General features: G+C 41.2%; 1 protein-coding gene across 2 annotated transcripts; it reads right to left on the bottom strand.

Moving 5' to 3' along the window:
* Positions 1 to 23: 23 nt before the first annotated feature.
* Positions 24 to 8258, bottom strand: LOC139534191 (cyclin-dependent kinase inhibitor 1C-like). Of its 2 annotated transcripts, none has more exons than XM_071333075.1 (3): positions 8136 to 8258; positions 3843 to 4342; positions 24 to 3254 (listed from the first exon to the last, which is right to left on the bottom strand). In XM_071333075.1, exons 1-3 carry the CDS (start codon positions 8144 to 8146, stop codon positions 3196 to 3198), a joined length of 570 nt encoding a protein of 189 aa, XP_071189176.1. In that variant the 5' UTR covers positions 8147 to 8258; the 3' UTR covers positions 24 to 3195. The 2 variants fall into 2 exon arrangements, with proteins under 2 accessions (XP_071189176.1, XP_071189177.1); XM_071333076.1 differs by lacking the exon at positions 8136 to 8258 and adding an exon at positions 7393 to 7742.
* Between the last annotated feature and the right edge of the window lie 9855 nt (positions 8259 to 18113).

The following is an 18113-nucleotide window of genomic DNA, read 5'->3' as shown; positions in this document are numbered from 1 at the left end:
TGAAGACGAGTCTAAACAAACAATACTTTTTGGTATATTTATATCATTTATTTACATCTTTAATAATCTGAAACATACTGTAACAAATTAACATCAAAGTCAACAGTGCACCAAAAACCGGTCATTGAATCCTCCACAAAAACGTTCACAATTTTGAAATGTGTCATTTTATTTTCAAACTATTACCAAACCAAATCAAAGCTAATAGTCTGTTCCCATGTAATTACATTGTAATATACTTTGCATACATTAACCATTATCTTATCAAAAACATATGAGGATATTATCCATTGATGCATATAAGGCATGCAATACTATGTTCTGATATACCTGCGATAGACAGGTTAATTAGATTTAGATCAAAGTTTATTTTGCCACTGTGGGACATACTATGGGCCAGGGAGGATGCAGGATTGAGCAGCCCAGTAGCTGTGTACAGATCTATGATCATTAACTTATCACAGTTCGCTTGCCAAGGGAATTCTGGGAAACCAGTACAGTCAGTAATATTACGGCTGAGTATTACCTTGTTTTAACACTGTTGTAATACCAAGAAAGCACCTACTATCTATTTATCATTTTGTGTCCGACCCAAACTATGATAGCCCATAGTCTGTGTCCCAGTTCAGCAGTGAAGGTTTTGTTTTTTATAAACACTTCCCCTTCCATGAGAGTAGCTCTATAAAATCAGAAATATAGAATTATCTTGTCAGTAATGTTTTAGTGCAAAGACAGTTCAACAATACACATAAGCAATTCGTTTTACCGAAAGGGTATTTAGAATTATTTCCCTACAAAAACAAAATATATAGTTAAAAATAAGTTAACAGACTTTTAAAGATTTGTTTTGAACACGTTGAAAGACAGGCGCATATATACCTGAATGCACATATAGACTCCAGTCCAACCACACACACAAAACAACAAAAACACCATAAAATATTATTAAATAAAAATGGATAATCGATTCCATTTGTGAGGTGAAGTGTGTAAACGGAAATCAAGACGTTCTGTTGACATGTCTCTCTACGTTGGCAAGTCAAGAGGGCGGTGTTATAAGGACCTCTTTGGATCCAGACAAAAGCCCTCTAGAACACAGGCCACTTGTCTGGCTATAGAACCACTGATTCAGGGTCTCGGACATCATTCTGTTGCTGTCTATTAATAAAGTCCCTGCCCCCTATCCTCCATTCTGTCTAGTTCTGGGAAACCAGTCAAAGCAAAGCAAGCCAGAGAGCTAGAGATAACAAAGCTCAGGACTCCCAGAGGACTTGAGTTTCCGAAGTCCTGCTTTGAGCTGGAATGGGCCTATCACGCTGACACACTGACTATTTTACCTGATGTGTAACTAAAGCCTATGGTCTGAACCCGCTTTCCCACTGAACCAGCTATGAACAGTAATACAAAAGTATCTCCTGTAGTTTCCAACAAATAGCTTGTAATTATTTGACCATTTTTATTTTGTATATCTTTTTTCTATTATTTTCACTTTTTATGTCAATCGTTCAATGAGGTAGGTAATCCAGATTATGGCTATTTGTTCAAACATGACACATTTAGGGAAAGGCACTCCCTGTAGGATTGCTATTTTTGCCACTATTATTTACAGTATTGCGATGTGACTCTGGCTATGGAGAATGAATGGTATAAAGTTTGGAATGTAATGCCAATGGATAAATCTGTGATACTGTATGTTAATCACAGGTATATCTGAGATGTATTTGGAGATGCGTAAGGCATGTGGATTTCTATGGCTATGTCCCTTGACTCAAGCCAACGCTTACAGATGTCTCACAAATCATATATGTTTTCATTTTTTTGGTCAACTGCCTCAGGTGTCACAACAGTCTAGTATTTAGCACAGCAATGGAAATGTGTTACAGCTCAGCTCCTCATAAAAATAATAATTTACTGACAGAACTTGGAATGTTCTGTATGCATTAAGGATCAATGTACTTTTGTGAACTACAACACCAATATAACTTCAACTCCAAATAATGTCACCGCTACATTACCTTCATACAGAAAAGAGTCGCGTTCAAAACCTAGAGGCTGTCTTTATACAAAGACAAGAGTAGAAAGGGATATATTGTAAAAAGGATTTAGCCAACAAAAGCCAACATACAAGGCATATTCAGTTTTGTTACCAAACAGTTTCCAAGAATATGTTTTAATACCTTAATAAGATAAATGGGGCAAAATTAAGCAGGCTAAATAGATAATGGAAAGATAAAGGGGGCTAAATAAAAACATTTGACAATTTTATTCAGTTTTGTACTGAAGTTTTTGATGAATTTTACAGAGACGGTGGTGCCAACGAGGAAGTGTATGTCTGCCATAATAACAATGTTTGAGAATGAATTTAAGCTAATTTAATCTTGTTGCCTACTGACACCTTATATCACTCTGTAATACTACTCAAACCAAAAAGCTGATATGACGCTTTAGTATCTTGTTAAGAATAAAACAATTACCGTAATAAAATACATATATTGAGAAGCATTATTACTCAATAAGATGTATCATTATCATAAAAGTCCCAACCGATGCAGCCATCGCCTGATAGCCTAAGTGCTGGAACTTCACCGTTGACCTTTGTACCCTAGGCTAATCATGGTCACGTTGCCAATTTGACCTGAGGTGACCCCGGGGCCTCTTACTCGAGTGGCTGATACTTTTACAGCCGTGGTGAAACTGAAGACGACACGTGGAGTGAGGTCAGGAGTAGGTGAACTCCTCTTATCAAAACTCAGAGAGAGGCTGTTAGAGAGTGGGCTGAGGTGGTTAGAGGTTAAGAAATACTATACCAAGGTTACTGTTGGAAGAAGTCTCTTACAACAGAGCCGTTTAGGTTTTTTCCTGATGAGTGTATTTGAACTATTTCACAGTATAATCTAAAGCTTAAGACAATCATACAAGCTTAGGAAATATAGATGAAATACAGCTATATAAATATATATACAAACATATCCATCATTTCCACTCAGAGATGTTTCACTCTGAGAGGACGTTAGTTAGCTTCCTTGCGAGGAAATCAACAGAGTTTGTCAGGAGTTTTTAAGACATTTTGTATAGCTATGAGCTTTTTGACAGTCAGAGTCGCTACAGAAAGCTGCAGAGATTATAAATGCATCTTAATGAGTTGATTTCCAAACGAAGCATGCCCACTGAATGGTGCTCTTTCTTGGGATGCGTCTACTGCAGGGAGGACCGTTTGTGGTGCATGGCCCTCCTCTTCTTCACAACAAAGAATTCTGTGGATGACCAGCAGAGAGAGAGAACAGGTGTTAGTTCCCAGTCCCAGTAATGTAAGGGAAATAATATTTGCCTCCCAAATGGCACCCTGTTCCCTGTATAGTGCACTAATTTTGACCAGGGCCCATAGGGTTAAAAGTAGTGCACTAGATATAGAGGAGAGGGTGGAATATGGGACACACACAACAGGCTTTGTAACTGGGAAACTGTTTGGGAAAATGGCATAGGTAACACAGTGTTGTTGTAAGGCCTGAAATACAGTGCTTTTGCAAGCACACTGAGGTATTCACTGCTGTCACTCAAGGGTTATTAACAGGTTAATAACAGGTTCATATGAAGTTCAAAACAACCTATAAACTTCTATTATCTCTCTTTAAATGAAGACCTCATGGCTTGTGGGTGTAATAATAATAATAAAAAATATACAAATGTATTTATTATTAATTTATTATCATTATAATGATAGTCAAGTTAACCTTTGGACTAACTCTCTATTGCCTTTTTTCGTATGGTTTTTGTACCAAGCCCAATAGAAGGAAAAAAATAGGGGGAAAAGTGCAGCACCTCTCCCGTTCATTGACACTGACCTGTTATGGCGGCTTGTCTCCGTTTGACTGCTCCTGCCTTCTGGCTGGCCACCATGTTCTCCGGCCTCTGGATCCTATAGCTCTCCCTGGTGGTCACCTCCAGGTACTCCTCTCCATAGCTGGACGACCCTGGATACGATGCCGGCGCCAGCTTGACATTCTCGCTCTCTGCCCTCCGCCCGGCGATGCCAATCACCGGCTTCTTTACCACACAGCTGTGGTAGAACGCCGGCACATCCTGGCACTTCATCTCCTCCCACTCCACGCGGGCGCCGTTGGTGGCCGGCCGGCCGGTGTTGAAGTCAAAGTCCCAGCGCTTGTTGGCCGACTCCACGCTCATACACAGGTGCCTCTGGAAGTCCTGTTGCAGCTGCTCGTGGTCCACAGGCCCAAACAGGTTCCTCCTCACCGGGCCCTGGGCCCTCCGCTTCAGCGCCTCCATACTCCCACAGACCAGCATGGCCCCATCAGATGATAATGATGATGCCATCTCAATGTCCCTGAGAGAAAGGGAGAGGGTTAAAGGTGAGGTCTCTGTTTTTCTATGAGGTGTGGCCCAGGTCACTACTGGTGTGGCCTAGGTTTAGACACACACACACACTCATACCAACACACACTAAACACACAGAACACCTGTTCTGTTCAGCGTTTGCCCTTTCGGGGCATCGTTGAATTTTATGTGATCAAACACACATGCCCTACCTCCCTCAAACTCAACTCTGGACCTTAAAGCCAGTTCCACTGCATTTTCCCCCTCTAATCAGGGATTGATATAGACCTGGGACACCAGGTGTGTGCAATTAATTATCAGGTAGAACAGAAAACCAGCAGGCTCCGGACCTTGTAGGCTAAGAGTTGAGTACCCTTGCCCCACCTAACCCACTTGGTCTCTTAGCATATGGTTAATTACTCACACACCAAATAAATCTCCAACATCCATAGAATCAGAATAGAAGAACACCTGAAGTATGTAAAAACTGAACCTGCTCCACCTGCTCTGGTCTCTGCTCTGGCTGCCAGAGGTGAGAGGTCAGGAGGAAAGGTCACATGGTGCGGCTCGGGAAACGTATGGAGAATGTTTCACCTCATGTGAGAATGTTTTATGTGCTCTTCTAGTCACCCCATGTAATTACAGGGATACATTCGGAACTTCAGGAATGTTACACGTTTTTGTCATTTACGAGTTACAACTGTCCAATACTAGTGTTTTAAATGAACACGTTCTTATTTTTTGTGACACGGAAACATTCTACACACCAAGGAAACCTAGACTTCTCAAGAGTAGGAGTGCTGATCTAGGATCAGTTTTGCCTTTTAGATCATAATGAATATGATTATATGGACAGGTCCTAGATCAGCACTCATACTCTGAGACTCTTTGTGAATGCAGGCCCTGATCAGCTTTTTTATTTTTTATTAATAGGTTCAAAATCACATAATTCCCCACAGCAATTCAATAAAAAAATCTATAGCAAGTAAACCATTATACAGCATAGGCCTACATTACAACTTCCAAAGTCTAGAAAATATTCATTCATATCCAATAGATCACATGTAACAGTCTGAATTGTTTAAATAAATACCTGTTAGGTTGGTCAGATTTGCCTTGCTGAGTCTATCCCTAGTCTATAATGAGAACTTCCCTTCCCTGGCCTTTCTTATCAAAGTTAGAAACATCTAGATCTTTTTTTCTTATTATTTTGCCTCCTTGAAATACAGTTTTACCCGCCAGAGTGTATCAGTCAGTTACCCACTATCAGCATCAGTGAATGGGAAGGAAGCACACTAAAAAAGGTGTGCCACAGGCAGTGAATCATTTCTGCGCCTTTGCTTATCTAAAAAATCGTTACTCGGTGGGATTGAGCAAACTTTACAGCGTCTGGGATGCAACTACGTCTGCATTAAAATGCCAGCCCCCTCATACAAAGAAACACGCTTGTGTAACAGAAACCATTATTCCACATTGTGAACATGAGGTTTTATGCATCAGATGGACAACCTTTTCAGACGTTCATCTATGAAGAAAACGCAAAGAAACAGCCAAATTGAAAATAAAACGCATACAAAAAAATGTATAATAAATGTATGAATCAAACGGGTAAAATAAGATTTTTTAGGATGTTGTACTTTGAGAGATGCATACACTATGCTGGGTTGCTTGGATGACTCAACTGCTGGGTTGCTTGAATGACTCAACTGCTGGGTTGCTTGGATGACTCAACTGCTGGGTTGCTTGAATGACTCAACTGCTGGGTTGCTTGGTGGCAACTGCTGGGTTGCTTGGATGACTCAACTGCTGGGTTGCTTGGATGACTCAACTGCTGGGTTGCAGTTGTTTTCTTTAAAAATATCAAGGTTGGGTTGTTGATGCTGGGTTATTGATGCTGGGTTATTGATGCCGAGTTAAGACCGAGCGGGTTAGATCAGAAGACTGGAAGCATAGCTTTAGTAGGGACCTAGATTTCAGACACTTGGTGACCCGTGAGAGTAAATGTCATTCCGGTTCATCTGTTCTGTTGTATCGTTATTAGGAGTGTGAACGTTAACATGTTTAAATGAAATTGGGATCTTTAACGTTAAGAAAAATCCCTAAATGAAAAACAAAGAATTCAGCATGTGTTCTGTTCAATATTTACCTAGTGCTGGGTTACCAAATAACACAACTTGGGTTGTTTTTAACCCAGCATTTTTTTGAGTGTAAGAATCTTAAGGAGAACAGGGGCGAGAGCCAGGGAATTGATGAGGTGGAGGTCGACTCAATTGAGCATTGCGCAATGGCCTGTCAACTGTTTTAAAACAAATGTACAGACTTAAACTGGGAGTTTTTACATTATATTCGTTGCTCTCTAGCTATAGATATTGAATATATTATACAGTAGGACTAGTAGGATATAGGTTAGGCCTACTATGCCAAAGATGCCTATTCTCTACATTGCGTTCATGACGCAGTTTGATAAAATTCTTAGCCTGTTCCACGAAGAAGAAAAAAAGTTACGTAAAATCCTTTGATTAAAATAAGTCTTCATTCCAATAACATATTTTCATGAAAATAAAAACATTATTCTAAACGAATATAAACTGCCATTCCCTCAACAGCAACAGCTCAACTCCTTGGAGTGAAAGTTGTTTGCGACGAAAAAGTGGGCGCGGTACCTAGATCATTTACAACTCTCTGGAATCCCCAGACCCACACAAACATTCTCAATCTCCGATCATAATTGTGCCCAACTTCTCCAAATAGGCGATAAGAGGAGAAAAACGTTGAAACTCTACCACAATTTAAGATTACAGCACTCGATATCATTGCCAGATGTTAAAATAGATTCAAAGTAGCCTTATTTTGAACATAACACAGAAGAAGTATAAATCACAGATGACGCAGTTACATTCGCATACTACATGAGATGTTGGTCAATGAGATGCAACAGAAAAAAATACACATTGACAATAAAAACCCGAACAGCACAGATTTGCCTATGTTTTTACTCTGCAAAGTCTGAATAAGAATAATGCAAAACTTCTCAAATGTTGCCAATGTGACTTATCTTACCATCAGTGTCCAATGATGCACTCAAATCTGAAATAATGTTGCGAATTCCTGACGTTGTGGGTCAAAATTGACGCGCCTCACCGAAGTATAGACTGATGCTCTTCACTGTCCACGATAAACTAATATCACACTAATATCACCCAGTTATTGCGCTCTCTTGTCCCCTTATGTGACTTGTTTGTTCCTAGAAGGCAATGGGACGTCCTACCGCCACAGAAGATTTAATCACGTGATAATCACCGCTGAAGACTTAATCACGTCATAATCATCATAACAATCGGGTTTTTGGAGCTGGACCATTGAGCTGGACAATGCCCAAGGAAAACACCTTTATATAAATCAGTGATTCAATCAATTTCATCCAATGACACAAAGAGTTGGTATAAGTGCGCATTCTGGCATTGCATTCTTAATTAAATACACTCTTTGAAAAAAAAGGTGCTATCTAAACCCGAAAAGGGTTCTTCTATGGTCCCCATATGAGAACCCTTTGAATAACCCTTTCGGGTTCCAGGTAGAACCCTCTGTGGAAAGGGTTCTACATGGAACCCAAAAGGGTTCTTTCTACCCGGAACCCAAAAGGGTTATCCTATGGGTCCAGCCAACGAACCGTTATGGAACACTTTTTTCAAGACTGTAGGCTAATGTAAAATCTGTCATGCAATAAAAATCATCTTGGTATAGACTACTTTTTTTTTAATCAACCAACACATTTTCTATGAGTTTTTCAATATATTTCCTACCTCGTTTGCATTATAAGAACGTTTTGATGTTCGTTTTGAAAATGGCACAAAGCAACAAAAAAACATTGTGTGCCTAGTCAGTCCCATTGAGAACTTTTTGAGCGGGAGATGACTGTACCTAAATGAAACGTAGGCTAAACTGCGGGAGAAAAAAATACAAAATGGAGTAGAGGGTTGACTAGCTCACGTTGAAATTCAACGTGACTTGTGGTCTTGGAACGGAGCCAAGGCAGAACGTGACGCAATGCCAACATAAGAATGTGTCACATTCAAAAGAGCTGGGTAAATGAGTCCAAGATATTTTACCTAGAGAGGAGAACTCTGGCACAGTGCAACAAATCTTTGCGCGCAGTTCGAATCTTACAACCGAACATCAAAACGTTCTTATAATGCAAGGTCCATGTTGGTCTATTATGTTAGTCAAGTTAGTCTATTTTAATCTATTGCGCTATCTGTTAGTATTAGTCTGAATTAACATGAATTACTTATTCTAACTAACATTAATTACAATGTTAGTGTAAATAAACAAAAATTCCATGAAAATGAATTAAAACATGTGAAAAGCTTTATTAATACACTATTATAGTAGGCTGCGTTTACACAGGCAGACAATTCTAATCTATTTTTCACCAACCGGTCTTTTGACCAATCAAATCACCTCTGAAAAAGAGCTGATGTGAAAAGAGCTGAAGTGATTGGTAAAAAGACCAATCACATCAGCTCTTTTTCAGAGGTGATTTGATTGGTCAAAAGACCAATGAGTGAAAAAAAATTATGGAAAAATATCAGATTTGGGCTGCCTGTGTAAACTGCAGCCAAAGTGTCATGTTATTATTGATGATTTATGTCTTGTTATACCTTTAATTTATGTGTTTAGTCTCCTGGTCTTACACTCTCACATAGAGATACATTATGTCAATAAGAGATGTTTGCTTAGGCTATACAAAATTGTTAAACATTTCCAGTGAATGACTGAGTGAGGTGTCTGTTTTTCAAACTAGACACTCTAATGTACTTGTCCACTTGCTCAGTTGCGCACCGGGGCCTCCCACTCCTCTTTCTATTCTGGTTAGAGACAGTTTGCACTGTTCTGTGAAGGGAGTAGTACACAGCGTTGTACGAGATCTTCAGTTTCTTGGCAATTTCTCGCATGGAATAGCCTTCGTGTCTCAGATCAAGAATAGACTGACGAGTTTCAGAAAAAGTTATTTGTTTCTGGACATCTTGAGCCTGTAATTGAACCCACAAATGCTGATGCTCCAGATACTCAACTTGTCTATAGAAGGCCTGTTTTATTGCTTCTTTAATCAGGACAACTGTTTTCATCTGTTCAAGAGTTTTCTAATGATCAATTTGCCTTTTAATATGATAAACTTGGATTAGCTAACACAACGTGCCATTGGAACGCAAGAGTGGTGGTTGCTGATAATGGGCCTCTGTACGCCTATGTAGATATTCCATAAAAAATCTGCCGTTTCCAGCTACAATAGTCATTTACAACATCAACAACATCTACACTGTATTTCTGATCAATCTGATGTTATTTTAATGGACAAAAAATGTGCTTTTCAAGGAACAGTCTAAGCGACCCCAAACTTTTAAATGGTAGGTTATATGGTATCACTATTAAAGTAATATCTCCTTCCTTGTATCTTTATTACATACCAGTGTATCCCCTTCCTCATAGGTCCTTTCTCCTCTTTCAGTTATTACATAGGTTCTGTCATACTTGCATGGCTGTGGGGTGACATCATAGGGACTGTTTGTTCAGGGGCCAACACCCAACACCACTCCTCAGTCTGAGATGAGGTTGTTCCAGGTTTCCAGACCAACGGCTATTGCTATTTATACATCAGCTGATGTAAAGACATACAGCATCACGTTCCCACTGAATTGGCAACTAGAGGTCACTTTTAAACATTTGACTCTGAAGTTGATTGCACTGCATTGTACTCTGCTTAACTTAACGTAGGCCTACTATACGTTCTGGAGCTTTGATGCCGACTTTTCTGGTGGTAGTATTATCATAACACATAGCTGGCCGACCAGGCCTTCTCCCCTCTTCACCTATCTCTCCACCCCCCCCCCCACCCCCCAGAGATGAGTTTAAAACACAGACAAGTATGATCTGTAGAGCTGGCAAGGATGTTTTTGTGATATAGTTTTTGTTTAGAGTGCATTTTGTTAGTTGCACATTATCGAATAAGGGTTAGGCAGGATTCTTCCAGAAGGGAATAACTGGGCGTCTCCATTTGATTCCAACTCAGTCATGGTGACGATTGTCTAATGACAGAGTAATGGGTTGACTCACTCACTGACTGTTCCCACTCTTGAGAACATGCCCATGACAGTGTCCACGACTCTCTGAATTCAGCTGGTACCCTTAAGAACAAATCAGTCTTTGTGCATGGCAGGGTTGGGCTCAATTAGAATTAAAGGCAGTCAATTCAGGAAACTGAAATGAAAATTAAATAATTGAAAAAGGGGCATCTATTTTTAATGGCTTCTTAACTAACTGAAAAGGTGAAGCTATTCATGTCAAAAGTTTTATCACTTTGAATTCAAATTCAATTTGAATTGAGCCCAACCCTGGTGCATAGCAGTTTGATTACATTGTAATGTTTGGATTATCATCAGCAGACAATGAAGCTCCTCAGTGTTTGTGGGAAATGTGTCCCTCCATTGTTTTCCCTTGACCCTGTCCTTATTTACTGTCTATCTATTGTTCTCCAGGCCAGTCTTTAATCCTCCTGTCTGTCTACAATATAATTTAACCTTAATGTTTGTTGATTCTTCTGTTCACAACACAGTATTGCTAAGGACAGCACATTTGTCTATTAGCACATTGACCCATGTTGTCTACAGAGTACAGGCCCTTTAGAAACACACACTTAGCACAACAGCCAATACCCTAACTGGCACAAAGTACATTGTATTATATGGTTGAGTAGGCCCTATTATGTATTGTGTTGGATCATAATCATATAATCTAAAAATAGCTATCATTGGTTTGACATGTAAAATGTTTCAGAATAATCATATAAATATGTATTGGTGTTGTAAAAACACTACAGAAATCAGTAACTTTTTCGCTATCATTACAATAATATCCCACACTGAATACTATTTGTCAAACTCAGGATGTGGAACAATTTCCTTAAAGGAAAAAAAATGGAGAAATCTTGTCAATGAGCTTCTGGGTGTGAGGAAGCTCTGAAATGAAATACTTGCAGGCTTATACAGTGGGGCAAAAAAGTATTTAGTCAGCCACCAATTGTGCAAGTTCTCCCACTTAAAAAGATGAGAGAGGCCTGTAATTTTCATCATAGGTACACTTCAACTATGACAGACAAAATGAGAAAAAAAAATCCAGAAAATCACATTGTAGGATTTTTAATGAATTTATTTGCAAATTATGGTGGAAAATAAGTATTTGGTCAATAACAAAAGTTTATCTCAATACTTTGTTATATACCCTTTGTTGGCAATGACAGAGGTCAAACGTTTTCTGTAAGTCTTCACAAGGTTTTCACACACTGTTGCTGGTATTTTGGCCCATTCCTCCATGCAGATCTCCTCTAGAGCAGTGATGTTTTGGGGCTGTTGCTGGGCAACACGGACTTTCAACTCCCTCCAAAGATTTTCTATGGGGTTGAGATCTGGAGACTGGCTAGGCCACTCCAGGACCTTGAAATGCTTCTTACGAAGCCACTCCTTCGTTGCCCGGGCGGTGTGTTTGGGATCATTGTCATGCTGAAAGACCCAGCCACGTTTCATCTTCAATGCCCTTGCTGATGGAAGGAGGTTTTCACTCAAAATCTCACGATACATGGCCCCATTCATTCTTTCCTTTACACGGATCAGTCGTCCTGGTCCCTTTGCAGAAAAACAGCCCCAAAGCATGATGTTTCCACCCCCATGCTTCACAGTAGGTATGGTGTTCTTTGGATGCAACTCAGCATTCTTTGTCCTCCAAACACGACGAGTTGAGTTTTTACCAAAAAGTTATATTTCGGTTTCATCTGACCATATGACATTCTCCCAATCTTCTTCTGGATCATCCAAATGCTCTCTAGCAAACTTCAGACGGGCCTGGACATGTACTGGCTTAAGCAGGGGGACACGTCTGGCACTGCAGGATTTGAGTCCCTGGCGGCGTAGTGTGTTACTGATGGTAGGCTTTGTTACTTTGGTCCCAGCTCTCTGCAGGTCATTCACTAGGTCCCCCCGTGTGGTTCTGGGATTTTTGCTCACCGTTCTTGTGATCATTTTGACCCCACGGGGTGAGATCTTGCGTGGAGCCCCAGATCGAGGGAGATTATCAGTGGTCTTGTATGTCTTCCATTTCCTAATAATTGCTCCCACAGTTGATTTCTTCAAACCAAGCTGCTTACCTATTGCAGATTCAGTTTTCCCAGCCTGGTGCAGGTCTACAATTCTGTTTCTGGTGTCCTTTGACAGCTCTTTGGTCTTGGCCATAGTGGAGTTTGGAGTGTGACTGTTTGAGGTTGTGGACAGGTGTCTTTTATACTGATAACAAGTTCAAACAGGTGCCATTAATACAGGTAACGAGTGGAGGACAGAGGAGCCTCTTAAAGAAGAAGTTACATGTCTGTGAGAGCCAGAAATCTTGCTTGTTTGTAGGTGACCAAATACTTATTTTCCACCATAATTTGCAAATAAATTCATAAAAAATCCTACAATGTGATTTTCTGGATTTTCTTTTCTCATTTGGTCTGTCATAGTTGAAGTGTACCTATGATAAAAATTACAGGCCTCTCTCATCTTTTTAAGTGGGAGAACTTGCACAATTGGTGGCTGACTAAATACTTTTTTGCCCCACTGTATGCCCCAAGATGGTAAATGTGCACATGTATCGTAGGAGGCACTGCAGAGGACACAGTTCACAGTTTCATTTCTACAGGAAGTCTATAGTAAGAGGAAGCGGAGAACCACAGGGAGGAGGACCTCAGTTCACACGTGTAGGGGGTTTCATATGCCCTTCTGACAGAATTAACCAAGGCTCACAGATACTACAGAAAGTATACATTTATACGCTCATGGAGACCATACAGTATGTCCCACATGCTAGTATCAGAAGCACATGGGGTTTCATTTGATGGTTGTCAGAAATGCAGGACACCCCATAATATTAAAATGTTATTTTAAAATGCACACTATTTTCAGGAAATTCTCAAGATTATCCTATAAATTAGGACCTTCACTGCCTTTGCTGGCTCTTGTGTGGTTCTGATAGTGATACCACATCATCAGACTTTGGCTGCAGGGAAAGAAGGGAGGCAGGCTGTAGATTCCAGTAGTGACATGCCTGCTGCTACCGTCGATTAATCGAAAATATAAGAGTACTACTACCACTCATTTTCTGTCTCCCCAAGGCTCAATATCATACTCCCTCAACATGCAGCCACGTAGGATATATTGCAACCCAAGCTGTGCAGAGCAATAATGGCACGGCAATAACAAGCAGCAAACCATGACGGACCCCCCCATACCTCCAACCTCCCCCATGCTCAAGTAAAGGAGGTGAAAGGAGGTGCCAGTAGGGTAGTAGTAGTCCTCCAGCTGTAGGAGTTACAGGTGGGTGAGGAGGGGAGAGGGGGACTGGGTTCAATTTCATGGGGGGTGAGTGGGGATCGGTGGGGGTGCAGGGGGGTAGGTTGGAGAGGGAGAGAGTGCAGCAGCTGGATATTGTCAGGGGGTGCACTGGGGGAGTAACATTTCAGGGTAAGCTGGTTTAAGACGAACTGTGCCTGGAAAGGCCAGGCATGGTGCTTATTTTTGGGGGGCTAGCAGGACTGTTTTTGGGGGGGCTAGGAGGTTCTGTGGTGTAGAGCGCAGACTTTCAATTTCACTCTCTTCCTTTGGAGTGAGCTACAGTATGTGCTTTTGTGCGTGTTTGTGTGTGTGTGCATGCTCATGTGTGTATAGATACAGTATAGACATTTCTAGATACAGTATACAGTGGATTCGGAAAGTATTCAGACCCCTTGACTTTTTCCACATTTTGTGACATTACAGCCTTGTTCTAAAATGTATGGGGGAAAAATATCTTCATCAATCTAGACACAATACCCCATAATGACAAAGCAAAATAAGGTTTTTAGACATTTTTGTTAATTTATTAAACATAAAAAACAGAAATACCTTATTTACTTAAGTATTCAGACCCTTTGCTATGAGACTCGAAATTGAGCTCAGGTGCATCCTGTTTCCATTGATCATCCTTGAGATGTTTCTACAACTTGATTGAAGTCCACCTGTGGTAAATTCAATTGATTGGACATGATTTGGAAAGGCATACACCTGTCTTTATAAGGTCCCACTGTTGACAGTGCATGTCAGAGCAAAAACCAAGCCATGAGGTTGAAGGAATTGTCCATAGAGCTCCGAGACATGATTGTATCGAGGCACAGATCTGGGGAAGGGTACCAAAAACTTTCTGCAGCATTGAAGGTACTCAAGAATGCAGTGGCCTCCATCATTCTTAAATGGAAGAAGTTTGGAACCACCAAGACTCTTCCTAAAGCTGGCCACCTGGCCAAACTGAGCAATCGGGGGAGAAGGGCCTTGGTCAGGGAGGTGACCAAGAACCCGATGGTCATTATGACATGGCTTCAGAGTTCCTCTGTGGAGATGGGAGAATATTCCAGAAGGACAACCATCTCTGCAGCACTCCACCAATTAGGCCTTTATGGTAGAGTGGCCAGATGGAAGCCACTCCTCAGTAAAAGGCACATGACAGCTCACTTGGAGTTTGCCAAAAAGCACCTAAAGACTCTCAGACCATGAGAAACAAGATTCTCTGGTCTGATGAAACCAAGATTGAACTCTTTGGCCTGAATGCCAAGCTTCACATCTGGAGGAAACCTGGCACCATACCTACAGTGAAGCACGGTGGTGGCAGCATCATGCTGTGGGGATGTTTTTCAGCGGCAGGGACTGGAAGACTCAAGTCTGTAATCGCTGCCAAAGGTGCTTTAACAAAGTACTGAGTAAAGGGTCTGAATACTTACGTAAATGTTATATTAACATTTTTGGGGGTTTTATACATTTGTAAAAGTGTCTAAAAACCTGCTTTTGCTTTGTCATTATGGGGTTTTGTGTGTAGATTGATGAGGGGGAAAACGATTTAATCCATTTTAGAATAAGTCTGTAATGTAACAACATGTGGAAAAAGTCAAGGGGTCTGAATACTTTCCGAATGCACTGTATACAGGTGTGTGTGTCTGTATTTAGGGTACCGAGTCGTCTGTTATTTTCAGTGTGTCTGTGGTTTAAGGTGATGAGGTCCCTACTCTTTGAAAGGTGTTTTTCAGTAAATGTATTTGTGTCGGTGGGCCAAGGAGATAACTCTATCCTTTGTTTTCTTCCCAACGTGTGTGTATGATGGGAAGTGACTCTCTAGCCCACTCTTAATGACACCCTAAACCAATAGCCCATTTTCTACTTTACCTATGTAATCCAACATACTTAAGGTAAAGTTTTGGGCAAAATGTGTACGTTTCAGACCCAAATGCTCTCACGCATACTATCCTTGAATAGCATGTCTGTTCATTGTCTTTTGGAGGTAAGGTGAAATGCTGTTATGATTCCTATGGTGTGTTGTAATCCTTATCTTCATCTGGACCCCGTCTGGTTTACATCTGGTCACAGTGTATAGGGCCCAGGCCTGCGTGTGAATGTGTAAGCGTGTGAGCATACGTGAGTGAGGTTGTGCGTGCAACTAGCAAGGACACTCTCTCCTCCACCTGGATGGAGTTTGCTTGAACTGCTGGACAGCAGTGATGATGAGGCTTTATGGGTTAAAGCATGTGTCAAACTCATCCCACGGAGGGCCGGGTGTCGGCAGGTTTTCGCTCCTCCCATGTACTTGATTGATTCATTAAGATCAATAATTAGTAAAGAACTCTCCTGGTTGTCCAGGTCTTAATTGAAAGGGAAACTCAAAGAACCAACAGACACTAGGCCCGACTCCATGGAATGAGTTTGACACCCCTGTGTTAAAGTAAGAGAGAATACGTCCAGATAACTGAGTGTCTCCTGTAAGGGGAAACATTAGGGAGGGGGGCAGAGAGACTGTGCTGGGGTCCGCTCAATTGTTAAGGGAGGTAGGGTGTTGATGGTGACTGGGTCAAGTGGGCTCATCTCCATTCAAATTGATCTGGTCTGGAGTGAGTCTGATCTTATGAACCTGACTGAAAGAGAGAGAGGGAGAGACAAAGCGAGAGAGAGAAGAGAGAAAGGGAAAGATTCTTCCCTTCCCAGACTGCGTCCCTCCTGTCTCACGGCTCGCTTCACTGCTCGCTTCACCTTGCGAAGTCAAGGTCATTACATGGGGTTGTGTGTGTATGGCTCCACGGACCTACTCTCTGGAACAATGGGCCTTGAGCAGTGAGCAGGGTTGAGTAGGAGACATCTGGCTATCTGCTCCAGAATAATGTTTAAATTATACCTCTGTTAAAGAGACCCTCAGTGAGTTCTATTACACTGGAGGACTGACTGGGGATTCAAGATCAGGTAGGTCCTTGCGGGGTTGACCAATGGCATGTATGTGTGCACGTGTGTGCATACCTCTGTGGTTGCTTGTGTGTATTTATGTTTGGAAACTGTATGTGCTTGTTTGAGAGAGCTGTACAGGAAGCAGGGGCCAATTCTAAATCACCAACTAGAGGTAGTGGACAGAAGTCGCTACTATGATGAGTGCTTTGGGAGTAGTGGTGCGTTACAGTGCTAATGCATTAGCAATCATCAACAAATAGCACGTTTAAAACTTGTGGGGGTTGGTAATAATAATGTTTGGTAACAAGTAAAGTAGAACAGACAGAGAAAAAGCAAACAAAGAACATCATCAAGACAGTTTGAGTTTCATACTCTTGTTTTTATCTTTGCTTTAGGGCAAGAGAGAACTGTTTAAGCCCTGAGGCTATGATTTAATTAGGGGTGTTTTCCACCACGCTGATCCTCAACAAGGGGACCCCACAGGGGTGCGTGCTCAGCCCCCTCCTGTACTCCTTGTTCACCCATGACTGCGTGGCAACGCAGGTCTCCAACTCAATCGCCAACTTTTCTGACGACATAACAGTGGTAGGCCTGATTGTCAACAATGACGAGACCGCCTAAAGGGAAGAGGTTGAGGGCCCTGGCGGAGTGGTGCCAGGAAATTAACCATTGCCTCGTTTTGTATCACATTCCAATGATAAAACTGGGGGGGACAAGAGGACAAGTACATTATAGTGTCTAGTTTGAGAAACAGAAGCCTCACAAGTCCTCAACTGGCAGCTTCATTAAATAGTACCTGCAAAACAGGTTGCCTCTTCACTGTTGATGTTGAGACTGGTGTTTTGCAGGTACTATTTAATGAAGCTGCCAGTTGAGGACTTGTCGTCTGTTTCTCAAACTAGACACTCTAATGTAATGTACTTGTCCTCTTGCTCAGTTGTGCACCGGGGCCTCCCACTCCTCTTTCTATTCTGGTTAAAGACAGTTTGCGCGTTTGTGCTGTTCTGTGAAGGGAGTAGTACACAGCGTTGTACGAGATCTTCAGTTTCTCGGCAATTTCTCGCATGGAATAGCCTTAATTTCTCAGAATAAGAATAGACTGAATAGTTTCAGAAGAAAGGTCTTTGCTTCTTTAATCAGGAGAACAGTTTTCAGCTGTGGAACACAGGAGTGATGGTTGCTGATAATGGGCCTCTGTACGCCTATGTAGATATTCCATTAAACATCAACCGTTTCCAGCTTCAATAGTCATTTACAACATTACACTGTGTTTCTGATCGATTTTAATTCATTTTAATGGACAAAAACAAGGACATTTCTAAGTGACCCCAAACTTTTGAACGGTAGTGTATATATACTGTATATTCCGGACTCTGACATTGCTCGTTTTGTAATTTCTTAATTTCTCTTTTTAGATTTTTAGACTATGTGTGTATTGTCTTGTATTGCTAGGTATTA

This window comes from Salvelinus alpinus, chromosome 11 (genome assembly GCF_045679555.1).
Source record: "Salvelinus alpinus chromosome 11, SLU_Salpinus.1, whole genome shotgun sequence".
Classification (NCBI taxonomy): Eukaryota; Metazoa; Chordata; class Actinopteri; order Salmoniformes; family Salmonidae; genus Salvelinus; species Salvelinus alpinus.
This window is presented reverse-complemented; position numbering and strand designations above follow the sequence as displayed.

Excerpts from the sequence above, each read along its gene's own strand:
- LOC139534191 (XM_071333075.1), bottom strand. Across the intron at positions 3,255-3,842 it reads GAGACAAGCCGCCATAACAG|AATTCTTTGTTGTGAAGAAG; the intron begins GTCAGTGTCAAT and ends GGTCATCCACAG.